The 12,318-nt window shown below is 38.7% G+C and overlaps 1 protein-coding gene across 1 annotated transcript; it reads right to left on the bottom strand.

The window, feature by feature from the left end:
* Positions 1-520: 520 nt before the first annotated feature.
* LOC129728322 (dynein axonemal heavy chain 5-like) lies at positions 521-11,119 on the bottom strand. The gene is made up of 6 exons (XM_055686758.1): positions 11,040-11,119; positions 10,715-10,986; positions 8,576-8,713; positions 8,116-8,414; positions 750-2,574; positions 521-683 (listed from the first exon to the last, which is right to left on the bottom strand). The coding sequence occupies exons 3-6, from the start codon at positions 8,669-8,671 to the stop codon at positions 540-542; spliced, it is 2,364 nt and encodes a 787-aa protein (XP_055542733.1). The 5' UTR covers positions 8,672-8,713; positions 10,715-10,986; positions 11,040-11,119; the 3' UTR covers positions 521-539.
* Positions 11,120-12,318: the final 1,199 nt, after the last annotated feature.

Below are 12,318 nucleotides of genomic sequence, written 5' to 3'. Positions count from 1 at the left end.
ATGTTGAATGTTGAAATATTTGAGGGAGAAACTGGAATGTACCAACATAAATCTCAAGTAGAAATTGTTTATTGCAATCATGTTAAACACAACAGCTCCTCAGCAAAGTTGCTTAACTCTAAGCTCTGCAGTATGTTGTTTACCACTGCTGGTTGCCGATTGATGGCGGTTGCCGAATTTGTCCAAATGTACTCTCTCAGTGTCGTTTTTGCAAGCTGCTTTTTCATCCAAAAATTTAGTTGCTAGGAATTAGGTCACTTTGCTGAAGATGGCAATCAGCTACTGTAAATTACACAGCCGCAATGCAATGCTCTACTTAATTTTCGAATATTAACAAAAAGTTAATCATTACATTCAAGAAATTTTTGAAATGCCACAAAAGAAACAGCATTTATGTTCATATACAACAAGCCCCACACTTGTTTATTCGATGAATCTACAGTCGAATACCTAAACTGCATTACCAAAAGAATAGTTAAATACAAAATAATTTAGTTACATAAACCATCTAAAAATACTGATATTCACCAAGCATTATCTCATTGGAGCCTCAAGAAACTTACATTTATCGACTTCAATCCTGGTTTCATCATGGCCGTTAAGCGCACCAGCTGTGGCAACAGCAGAGGTCGAACTTCTAGTTTTACCTTTTTAATCGTGTTCAAGAACATCTTAATTAAACTCTGAAACAAAAAAAGCGTGAAACCGCTTCTCTGTATACCACGGCGAGCATTATAATAAAAGCTTACGTTCAGCGAGTCCTGAATAGTGTTGAAGTGATTCTGCTTGCAGAGCAGCGTCGCGGCTACGATTGGCATGTCGATCTTCATCTTGGCCATACATTTGCTCTCGCGAATAAGCAGCGGAATGGTGGGGTGCAAATTGACAACGAGTCTGTCACCCTGCAACGCCAAAATTGGCTGCACAAGGCAGGCGTCCGCCACGCTAACGTCCTGACTGAGCCAAATTTGGGTCATTTCCTGCTCATACTCCGCTAGAATGATCTTGGCTGAGCTGTAGCGATTTTCGATGTCCTTGGTCGACGGAAGTTGCGCCAACACCGAATGTGTTGTAACGGTGGTTACCAGCTCATTCAGGTGGTACTCCAACGAACGACACCATTTGATACGTCCGGCGATCGGGGGAAAGTTACGTGGAAGCGGCGGATCGTCGCGCTGCTTTCGGAAAAGTTTCAAGATACGATCGATTTCTTTTTCGCAGTACTTAGACACCCGTTGATACTTTTCGTCCATGGTACTGAGGGGAATCTTTTCGCTAACTTTCTCGAATCTAACAAGGAAGCGAATACCCTGTGGAGTTTCCCACACACTGTCAAAATTGTGCTCAATCATTGAAGCGATCGTCTCTTTCAGCGTATCGGTCTTTTGCATGAATATTTGAAAATCATTGTTGAAATCTAAGTTACGTTGGTCTAAGTAATCATACTTTTTCATTATAATCTCTACACGTGCTTCATCAAAGGTGTTCATTGCATCTTCAAGGGCTTCTCCAAGCAGAAGACCTTCCAAACGTCTTTCAAACAAGTGGTTATAATCATCGATAAGATTAAACATAGCTATAATCTTGGACAAACGGTCACAAAATGTATCAAATTTTCCAAATACATAATTTTCCGAGAAAGCAAACGGAATCTGATCGGGAAGGAAAGGTTGTGATTTCACAGCGTGATAAGTTTCTCTATAGATGTGATTTAACTTCAAACAATTGGTGAGTTTGGTGCGTACTAGATCCCGATCCTGAGTCCAAATGGTTTCCTTTCCCCTACAGGTGATGTAAGATTTGCAAGTTTCAATCATCTGATTGGTGATCTTCACCATCAGTGTAGACGTGCGCTCAGAAGTGTTGTAGAATTGTGACACACTATAGATCAATCTAACGGTTTGCAGGAGGCTCACGATCGACTCCTTCATGTTGACGGGATCGTCCAGATAAAGCGAATGGCAACAAGCCTCCATGGCTTGGATGAATTTGGAGTTATCGCGTGCTTCGTTGTAGCAGAATGTAATTTTTTTGTCGGTCTCTTTCCATTGCTTCAACACCTTTGAGCCAGACTGTGTTAGACAGTACAACGTCCACTGAACCTCACGTTCCTGTAGATGTGATAACAGCTGGGAGAACTGCGCCCCGCGGCGCTTCCAATATTCCAACTCGTCCTGGGGACCGCTGGAATCGTTCTCCCTCCTAAGCTGCTCACTTTCCATCAAAATCTTTGCAATTCCCTTGATCCAGTTATTGACACGCTCCTCCAGCTCGGCACACGTCGACGCACTCTTGGACATCTCACGCACCTCCGCCAGGGTGTCGACCCGGCAGACGATTGTTTTCCCATCATCAAACACGTTAAAATGATTGCAGACCTGCTCACAAACGCGCAGGGCACTGCAGAATGAGCGCAATCCGGGTAACAGCTGCGATTTCACCAGATTACAACTCATCTCCTCATCTTCGGATTCGATGTTGGGATACGCCAGAGCTTGCATGAAAACATACTCGACGATGCGTTCGATCGATGTTACCAGACCGACGCGATTCGCATCGATGTAGCCACAATATCTGTAAAAAGAGAAAACGCATATTGGGGGATCAATTTTTCACGACCACAACAAGATACGCTGAAAGTTGTGTCGAAATACCCAGAAACCACAATTGCATTAAAAATTGACATTTTAGATTCAGAAACGAGATAGATTCCGTTTAATATACCTCGATATCAATAAATACATAACCTTCAACGAAACTTTTATAACTGTTATTATGCATCCATATGTTTTTTTTTTTTTGGCAGACGAAGTAGGCTTGGAAAAGTCAAACATGTGAGCAATTTTTATGCATGAACTCTTCCAATCAAATATTTTATTCGTTCCACATGCAGTATGACTCTGCTTTTTCGATCAGAGAAGTGAGTGATGTTCAAATTCATACATACCAAAAACCCTTGTGACGTGTAATCTGTTCACTAGCAATGTTCGTATAAATAAAAACACTGTGTCAAAGGTTAGTTGGCTATCCTAATTCTATAAATTACACATGCTCACTTCAGGTATCAATTTCATGAAACGCGGAATCATCAGCTCGTTCGTTCGCCTACGCAACAGAAATAGGCGCAGATTTTTCGGAATATTTTTACCACCTGTAAATGTCCACCCACAGCATCCTGACTTCCGCCATAAAATAATACCCAGGCTCGAGACGATGCTATGTCCAAATTAAATTATTTTATTTCATTCTGTTCCTCGTTTAACCCATTTTCATATTTTCATCACGATTCCGTGTCGTCCGGTGGGGCTGATTCGTTCCGGCAAACGGTTTGTGCACCCGGGAACGACAAGAATTGCAATTATTTTATTTATTTCATATTAACTAAGTTATGGAAGAGGTGGTTTTTAAGCTGTATCGATAGCGATGACGACTTTTCACGTTTTCGACTGTTTGGTATTGTTTTCGTTTCAACAGGTGCGGTTAGGAAAGGAATGTTTATTAAAAGTGGAAACATAGTTTCGTGATGACTCGATGGAACATTCTAAAATCCTGTTGAACAATTTAAACGAGTTTATTCATTCATCAGTGAACTGAGGTTAAAAATAACATTCACTGTTATCCCGAAAAAACTTTTTGATTTTCACTCTTAGGCTTAAAATTATCCTATCCAATGTGCTATATTAAGATTTAATTATCTAATTAATGCTTTCTAGTACACAAACAATCGGTCGATGTACAAGTAGTACTTCTTATTTTCAAGGTGCCTTTCTCATTAAACTGCGAGTCTGGTCTGAAGTCAAATTAAAGGTTAAATTATGTTTATCTGTGCAATAATATGACAACTGGATGTTCTAATATTTCTGTAGACTGCTATCGTTGATGCAGTGCATTAAGCAATCAATACAGTGCTTTTTCGATTTTAGCACGAGTAAAAAAATTCACCGTGAATTTAGAGAAATGATCAAAATCGGGTTTTTTGTAGAATACAATTGAAATTGATGATACTTTAGCGCATTTTCATAATTCAATGTGATATAAGTTCAAGAAATAAACGCATAAACGAAAAAAAAATTAGTTTATAATATTTTTCTCCATAGCCGTTTCTCGAACTCGTTTATTCTTGTTTATGTGAAACTGTGGAACCGCTAGATTAAACCCATTCCCGGTGGAGAGAAATCAGATTTTACCTCGAAAAATGACCTTCAAACTCGTATTACTCAGCAACTACATGCACAATTGACACAAACTGTATTGCATATTGTAGATCGAGGTTTTCTCTAACGGTATTGAATAGTTTCGTTGTTCAAAACTGCAGGTATAATTGGTAAACTACAATCAAAGTTTAGATGTCAGGTGAGCTCAGGTGAGCTTTTAATAAATCTTCTCTCTCAACGATGTTTAAATTTGATGGCAGTGTCTCTGGTCAAGGTTTTCAACCTATCATCAACGACGGGCGTTTTTCCCGAATGCTGGAAGAGTTTGTTTATTTTTCCTATTCATAAGAAGAGATGCAAGCGAACCGTTGGTAATTACCGAGAAATTGCATCACTAAATTCTGTCTCAAAGCTGTTTGAGATGATTATTATTGAGAAATTGAGTCATAACTGTTCGCACATTATCTTCTCAGACCAGCACGGGTTTAACCCCGAGCGCTTAACATCAACAAATTTAATTACTTTCCAATCATTCATTACTCGGGAGATTGAACGCGGTCATCAAGTAGATACTATTTATATAGGTATTGCGACCTCTCCACTGCATTCGACAAAGTAAACCACGAGATTGCTATGACAAAATTCAACAAAATGGGAATAAACTACAACCTGCTAACTTGGCTTCGCTCCGCCTTGACTGGACTGTCTGTTTAACTTGATGATTACACCTCATCTCTCTTTTCCGTTACAACCTACGTTCCACAAAGCAGTCACCTTGGGCCATTTTTGTTACTGCTGTTCATGAACGACGTAAATTTGGTCTTCAAATGTTTTAAATTATCCTTTGCAAACGATTTCTATTCATCACGATAAAGAACACTCTTGACGCCCAGAATCTCGATTTGGAATCCTGCAATGATTGATGCCGGATAAACAGGATGTCTCTCAACGTGTCTAAGTGCTCAGCTATTTCCTCCGGTCGAAAACATACTTTGTCTCTGCTCGATTACAGTTTACAAGGGATTGTTCTGAAACGTGAAACGTTAGTGAAGGATCTGGGAGTCATGCTTGAATCCAAATTGACCTTCAAGGATCATGCTGCTTATATAGTCTCAAAGGTCTTATTGCAACTGGGATTTTTGTTTCGCTTCGCTAAAAGCTTCAAAAACGTGCACCGTCTAAAAGCTGGTCCGTCCTAAATTCGATATACTGCGCTATCATTTGGTGTTTTTTTACTAAAACACAATTCTGACGATTGCGACGGTTTACTTGGCGAGACTCACGTAACCAACCTAGCTATGAAAGTCGCTGCACGCTTATCAACGTAGAGCCAAGGCATGCTTCGTTGGAGACCTTTTTCAGGAAAATATCGATTGTCCTTTTTTACTCGGCCTTTTTGATATTGAATGATATTGGCCGCATTGAATCCAAAAATGGCCAGCTTCGAGTCACCACTTCGAATTTTCGAAAGCACAAGACTCGGAAATAGTTAATGCGTTCCCTGTGAAAATGCTGTTTTATGTTTGTTGTGGTGAAGCAAGTTATCCGAGTACCGGCAGTGTAGTAATGATTAAGATTAATGATCATATCAACTGATCGATTTAATTTCCCAATTTCGGAAATACGCACGTTGGGTGGTATTCGGCCATTTTAGATTGTTTTCTAGAAACGAAAGTCAGTTTTGAAGTTCAAATTGGCATCTGAGATCGTTTTCCGGTCGCTGGACCGGTTCCAAAAACACCCATATTAGATGGGATATGACCTTGTTTTACTTAATTGTTTTTATGACCACTAGAAGCCCCAGTGGAAAGTTAAAAACACTTTGAAGTGAGGTTAAATTGATAGGTTTTGTATCCGAAAAATTCTCATAACACGATTTTCATTCAAGAATCTTAGTCCCATAGAGTGGCAGATTAGAGGATTCCTTTTTCAGAATTCTCAAATGTGATAAACCCTAGAGGATCTATGCCAGACTAGAGTGCTCATCCGAGCGTTTACAATTCTGAGAATCCTTCAAAGAGAAAGCTTTTGAATCCCACGGATTCTCATTCAAGAATCCTGCTCCCATAAACAGTGCAATCTTAAGGATTCTATTTTTAGGATTCCTTATCGAGGACGCTCATGATTCCAATGTGAGGAATCCTAGGGAATCTATGCGAATCTTATGTGTTAGTCCGGGAGGCATGTTTTTGAGTTCTTTCTTTGTTTTATTTATCAATTAGTCCTTAGTATTCGCGACAAAATTGTTGGAGTAGATCTTGCGCTCCAGGTTTGCCCAGAAACTCTCAATGGGACGCAGAAAGCTCCAACCGGCCGAATTCCATCAATCCAGCTTTCCACGAGCGGTAATGGCGAACAGGGCACGCAGCCCATTTTGACTTTTCCTGTAGGTCAGAGAATTTTCAATCGCAGTAACGGAGTAGAAAATATAACAATGTCGTAACGTAGCATAGCAACTTCAACAACGAACACGAACTCCAGAAACTACTGGGCGAAGTTTTAGACAACGCTTGTGAACTGTATTTTTAACTTTAGACTAGTTTCAAAACCATATCATTAAGACCTCGATATTAGATGAAATTTGAGTTAATAAAGAATAGAGGAAAAGAAAAATTACAAAATCCATTTGGTTTGGTAAAACTTCACAGAGTTGCAAAAAATGTTATCATTACTTGACGAGTTCAAAGTTTTTCGTTGCAATTCGACTGAAGAATAATGATATATCGGAAAATATAACGAATGGAGTTATTGTTTGTTCGCCTATCGTCTTAGTATTTGAAATATTATTGAAGATGTTTTGTAATGAAATACTACAAAATACAATTTCGATTGTAGCAATACTTGCATCAAACATTAATTACAAATTAATTAATTACTCAACACGAGTTACATAGCATTAAAAATTTCATAAAGTTTGATAAAATTTATTGTGAACTTTCACTTATAGAAACTGATTTTCTGAATGCTGTTCTATTTTATTTCTTACATTCCGATGAATGAAAACCACAAATATTCCAAATCAACAGGATTTTTCACCTATAACGCATATCCAGTTACCTGTGTGGCAATAATCTGACCACTGCACTGTAACAAAGCCACGAACCGCAAGGCAAATCACTTCGACACATTATGAATCGTTGCATGCACACTGTCTTCTCTTTGCCGGCTTACATAGTACGACAATCGAAGCTGTTTCACGTAATAAGACGTCATTTGGCTACGAGAAGCCCTGCCCACATTGTTCAATCCTCCGGGGCTTTTAATGTAGCAAGAGTTTCACGCTCCATCGCACGTTGTCATTATCCCGTGCAGCGCCAGGATAGGAAAACTAATTTTTATGCAAATCTACTTGTGCCACGCTCCTTTTTTCACTCTTCACTTTTACGCGATACCAATCTCGCGAAAAAGGATTAAATTATTGGATATACCTGTTCGAATATCGACACTTGATGGTTATTGTCATCAGCGACTCCCACAGCGTTTTGACAATAATTGTTTTTATTTTTAGTCCTCATCGTCGTGATTGAATTCTGCTTCATGTAATCTGTATGAAATTGCGTCAAGAAGGTGTAACGTTCCGAGTTATTAAATTGCATATTTTAGTCGAAGTTGAAATGAAGTAATTATCGTTGCTGGCCGTATGATACCCAAATTATATCGTTTGATTGCTTACTCCATAAACTGGATGATGAACAAAACGATGGCAATAAACTGTGGAAATGTACGGCATTACATGCTCCATTTCTGGTTAATGGTTCAAAATCGGATGAGCAAAGCATTGCCCTTGTTAATTTTAAAGTTAATTGCTGAAAATTACGCGAAATGGAACATTTACTACCTAACTGTTGTCATAATTGTAAGCACAACCTCGGCCACCCTCAGTTTCCGAATTATTTTTACGATACAGTGTTAACAGAAATAAGAACATAATTAAGAAATAGTTTAATAGTATTCAACTCACAAATCCTTGTGAAAACCTTCTTCAGGCAACTGCTTCTGGATGTTGATGCGGAACATGTAGATGCAAATCCCGGTGAATGCACAGCTCCACCCGTCTGTGATGAATAATTTGTGCGGTCTTTGCGCGGCACCACCAGATGCACTCTGCGGGGTTTTGGAACTGCTGGAAGCCCCCGCTCGGGACGGTCCCGGCTTGTTGATGTCTCGCTCGACCGGCATGTCCACTTCGTCTACCTCCTGATAGAACCACATCAGTTTGTTTCTCATATTCGGTAGAAAGAGCTGATTGATCTCATCCAGCTGAGTAAGATTAATAATGAAATTATTAATAGAATGAACACGTATAATGCTTGCTGCATAGCTTGATCGATGAATAATTCACCGCAATCATACATCATGCAGTTATCTACTATTCTCAATGTCTGTGACCTGCAAGCCAATGTCTATGATTATAAACTTACCATATTTCCCTCGAAAATGTGATCCATAATCTGATGGCGCGGCAACCCGGTGGCATCCATTAGCAGCTGAAAGGTAAACTCCAGTCGGGGGTCCATTTCCCCACGGCGAGCCTTTCGCTCACATTCTTCCCGCCGACGCTGCGAATCGGGTGATTCCGCCATAGCGGGGCCAAGTTTCGCGTGTTTCAACAATCACAGATTCAAAAATGAGAGGTTCGTGCACGAGGGGCAAGTTTCAAAAATGTAGTGTTATATACCGTCGTCCGTTCGACAATTGCAAAAAAGAGGACGAAAGAGTTCAAAAATAGCGTTATGCATACTGATCAGTGTCCCTGTGTTTCCACAGTTATAACAGTACAATTGCAACTGACTATACACTAAATTCCACTTCTAGTTCATTCATGAATGGTCTGCTGGAATGACTAAGTTCAGCTATTCACATGCGCTCTTGAAATGTTTTTGCTCACTGTTGTAAACTGTATTTAGCTGAAATGAATGTTTGTTTTTTTTTTTTGTAGAAAATGATGCAAATGAGGGGAAACGTGAGGAAAACTATGTCCATTACAAAAACAGTCATGCAAAAATCAAATATCAAGTTGAAGCTATTCACAGCTAACTATCGCTAAGAGGTCACTCTGCAAAGGAGAAAGATAGACAGATGAATGTATTATCAGATTTTTTTCTGAATATCTGCGAGCATAGTTTTTGATTCAATTCGGTTGGTGTTCTACTTTCTAAGGATTCTAGTTGTTGTGCAACTCATTTGGTTCGATTAAGTTAGTCGGTGTTTTTCAAACATGAAAGTGGACTAGTGACATCAGTGAACATCAATCGTCTTAATTTTTGAATATATAAAAATTCATTTCTTGAGAAGTTTTCTTCAATAGCCATCTTAAAAACATTGATAATGCATGTTTTAAATAAGCTTGCAAAGTTCCTGGATTTTAACGTACATCTACTAAACTTGCAAAAACTATTGTGAACATTATAACAAACAATTTTATATCACATAATTGTAATCATTCAAACAACTTGATGTTTTTTATCGGCAGATTTTCGGCTTTTTTCTAATGCAAAACTTGCCAAAAAACGATCGCTGCTGTTGTAGTGCGACTTTCTATCGAAAAGTTTTGTCATGTTTTCTCACTCAATCACATACAATCAATTTATCACATTCTCCAACACATTTCATTTTGCTTCATCTTATTGTATTCTTCAGTTCACTAAATCTAACTATATTTTTTTTTTTCGTAGTTAATCTGACTACATCGTTGCACCAACTCGAATTATTCAATTGGCTTTTCATCACTTCCATTTTATCATGCTCAGTCCGGCCCTACGTAACAGTAAGTATACCGCAATGCTTCATGATATGCTGTTGTTTTCCTACGTTTTCCACATACTCCATTATGTTCCATTGTGCTTCATGTTCGTTGTCCTTTTAACATGACTTTTCCCAGTCTATGTATCTGCTTCTATAATCAATTATACTATTACCGAATTTCTTTATTCCCAGTGTCAACACCACTTGCAACCTAACTGCTGTCAAAACTCCACCTTAAAATCGTATTGTAAATTTCATCAGTTTAAGCTAACTAAAATCGCGATATCGTTTCTTTATTTCTGAGTATCTTTTTACTGATCAAATAGAATATAGTAATTCGCTAAGGGTAACATCTAAATACAAAAACAACAACAAGAGTAAACATTTAATTCTGTATGATACACGTGTCTACACTCCGCGTGAAAACCTTCTAATTACATTTATTGTGAAATATAATCATTCAATTTGCAATGCAACTTGAAAAGATTGATAAAGCAGAATACTCATAAACATAGCTACAACAAATATTGATTTATCAAATGAATCAGCAATAACATAGAGGAGGGTGAAATACAGTGATGCGCAATACCATAATTCGACAGTGGAACTATTCAAACGAAAACTTGCTGCTAACCCATAACGAAATCGTGTTAGTGCTGGAACCACTGTAACACTAGTTAAGACGCAATAGAAAATAACCTTGAAATTGTATGAAAAATCGAAAAATGGCCGTAACATCACGGTTTTGAATGAAAATTACTCGTGTTACCTTCTCAAAACACTAACTTTTTTAATCTCTGCCGTTCATATATTACCTGGAGTAGATCCTCTTCGGATATTTCCTCCTCCTGTTCCTCCTCTTCCTCTGTTTCATGAGCATGCTCTTGTTCATGGTCATGATCATGCTCATGATCATCCTCGTGACTGTGGTCGTGATCATGATCGTGATCGTGAGCGTGTTCATGATCATCAGGCTTGTCACTGTCACCTTCGGGTTGTCCTACAGCCTCTTCGACGGCAATCGTATCGTTTGAAGCAGCTTCCTCCGGTTGAGCCTCGCCACCATCGGCAGCGGACGGCTCTTGATCTACGGAAAGTTCAAATTCAGTCCAAACCTCGTTACTTCATCGTTTAGCTTACTGATCTCAATTTTGAAATTGGTAATTAGTCACTACTGGCAGCTCCGACAAAGTTCGTCCGCTCAGCTCAAGTGATACGAAAAAAGTGAAAAATCAATTTCAAAATCAACTAACCTCAGGACTTGTTGCTATGGTTTAGTTAAGACGCTTTTTGCCATGCGCCTATTTGTTTTTGTTGATAAACAATATATCTTTCGTTTTTGTTGATATACAAACATCTTGACAACCAATTTGACAACTAGGTTACCATTGATCGTTTGCGTTTATTCATCGTTTTTATTCATTCATAGTTTTCATTCATTTATAATTTTCATTCATTCATAATTTTCATTCATTCTTGGTTTTCATTCTGACTTAGTTTTAATAATTCATAGTTGATTCATTCATGTTTCTGTCCATTGATACGGGAAAACAAGCTTTATTGGCGCTGCCATGGCAACTGAACACTTGGGTTGCTGTTTAGTTTTGACGGTTTAGCATTGCTTACAAGAGATTTTAAAGAGATTTCCTACCTGTTGCTAAGCTTTCCACAAGTGGATCTGTGAAAAGAGTGCCTAATAAGCGTCCAACACCAATACGTACATCAAAAATTATTTACATACCCTAAACGAAAGTTCTAGGTTTGTTTCGGAGTTTTTCCTTCTGTTTTTTCGACACGGACTTTGCAGCCACCTGTTAGTATACAGGATAATTGCGGGGCTGGCGCTACATCGCTATTAACTCCGATGGTCTTTTCCAGCCGAGAATCGAACATATGAGGAGTGGCATGTTAAGAACAGAAGCCAACTGGAAGTCAACCAGAACAATATTGATTTTACATATCTAAACAGGAACTAATTCGTGAACTTTTTTTGAAAAGAAGTATTACTTTTCACGTTTAATTCAAAAAAGACGGCGGCTAAAGCGCATGGAGAGTTAATAAAAAGTTTACGAGATACTGCTTTAAGGCGCTTTAAAGACGGCGATACCGATGTTGATGACTGTCCGCGGGGAGGAAGGCCAGAAACCTTCGAAAAAACTGAATTAGAAGAATTGCTCGATGAGAATCCATGCCAAACGCAGGAACAGCTTGCTTCGGTAATAGAAGCCAAGCATTGTGCGAAACTCGGCCACAATATGATAAAAGACATGAAAAAGTGATTCTATTGCATGACAATGTTAGGCCTTATACTGCTAAAATCGATAAAACTTACATAGAAACACTCAAGAAAGACCTCACTTGCCATATTCCTAAGGACCCAAATATTGCGCCGTCCGATTACACAGTGCAACAATTTTTT

The sequence above is a fragment of the Wyeomyia smithii genome, chromosome 3 (genome assembly GCF_029784165.1).
Source record: "Wyeomyia smithii strain HCP4-BCI-WySm-NY-G18 chromosome 3, ASM2978416v1, whole genome shotgun sequence".
Classification (NCBI taxonomy): Eukaryota; Metazoa; Arthropoda; class Insecta; order Diptera; family Culicidae; genus Wyeomyia; species Wyeomyia smithii.
Note: the sequence above shows the minus strand (reverse complement) of the source record. Positions and strands in the feature narration are given on the sequence as shown.

Bases quoted from the DNA above. Each gene is read 5' to 3' on its own strand.
- LOC129728322 (XM_055686758.1), bottom strand. From the start codon at position 8,671: ATGGACCCCCGACTGGAGTTTACCTTTCAGCTGCTAATGGATGCCACC. The intron at 8,415-8,575 runs GTAAGTTTATAA...AATCTTACTCAG, and splicing joins ACATTTTCGAGGGAAATATG to CTGGATGAGATCAATCAGCT. The intron at 684-749 runs GTAAGCTTTTAT...TTTTTGTTTCAG, and splicing joins CTATTCAGGACTCGCTGAAC to AGTTTAATTAAGATGTTCTT.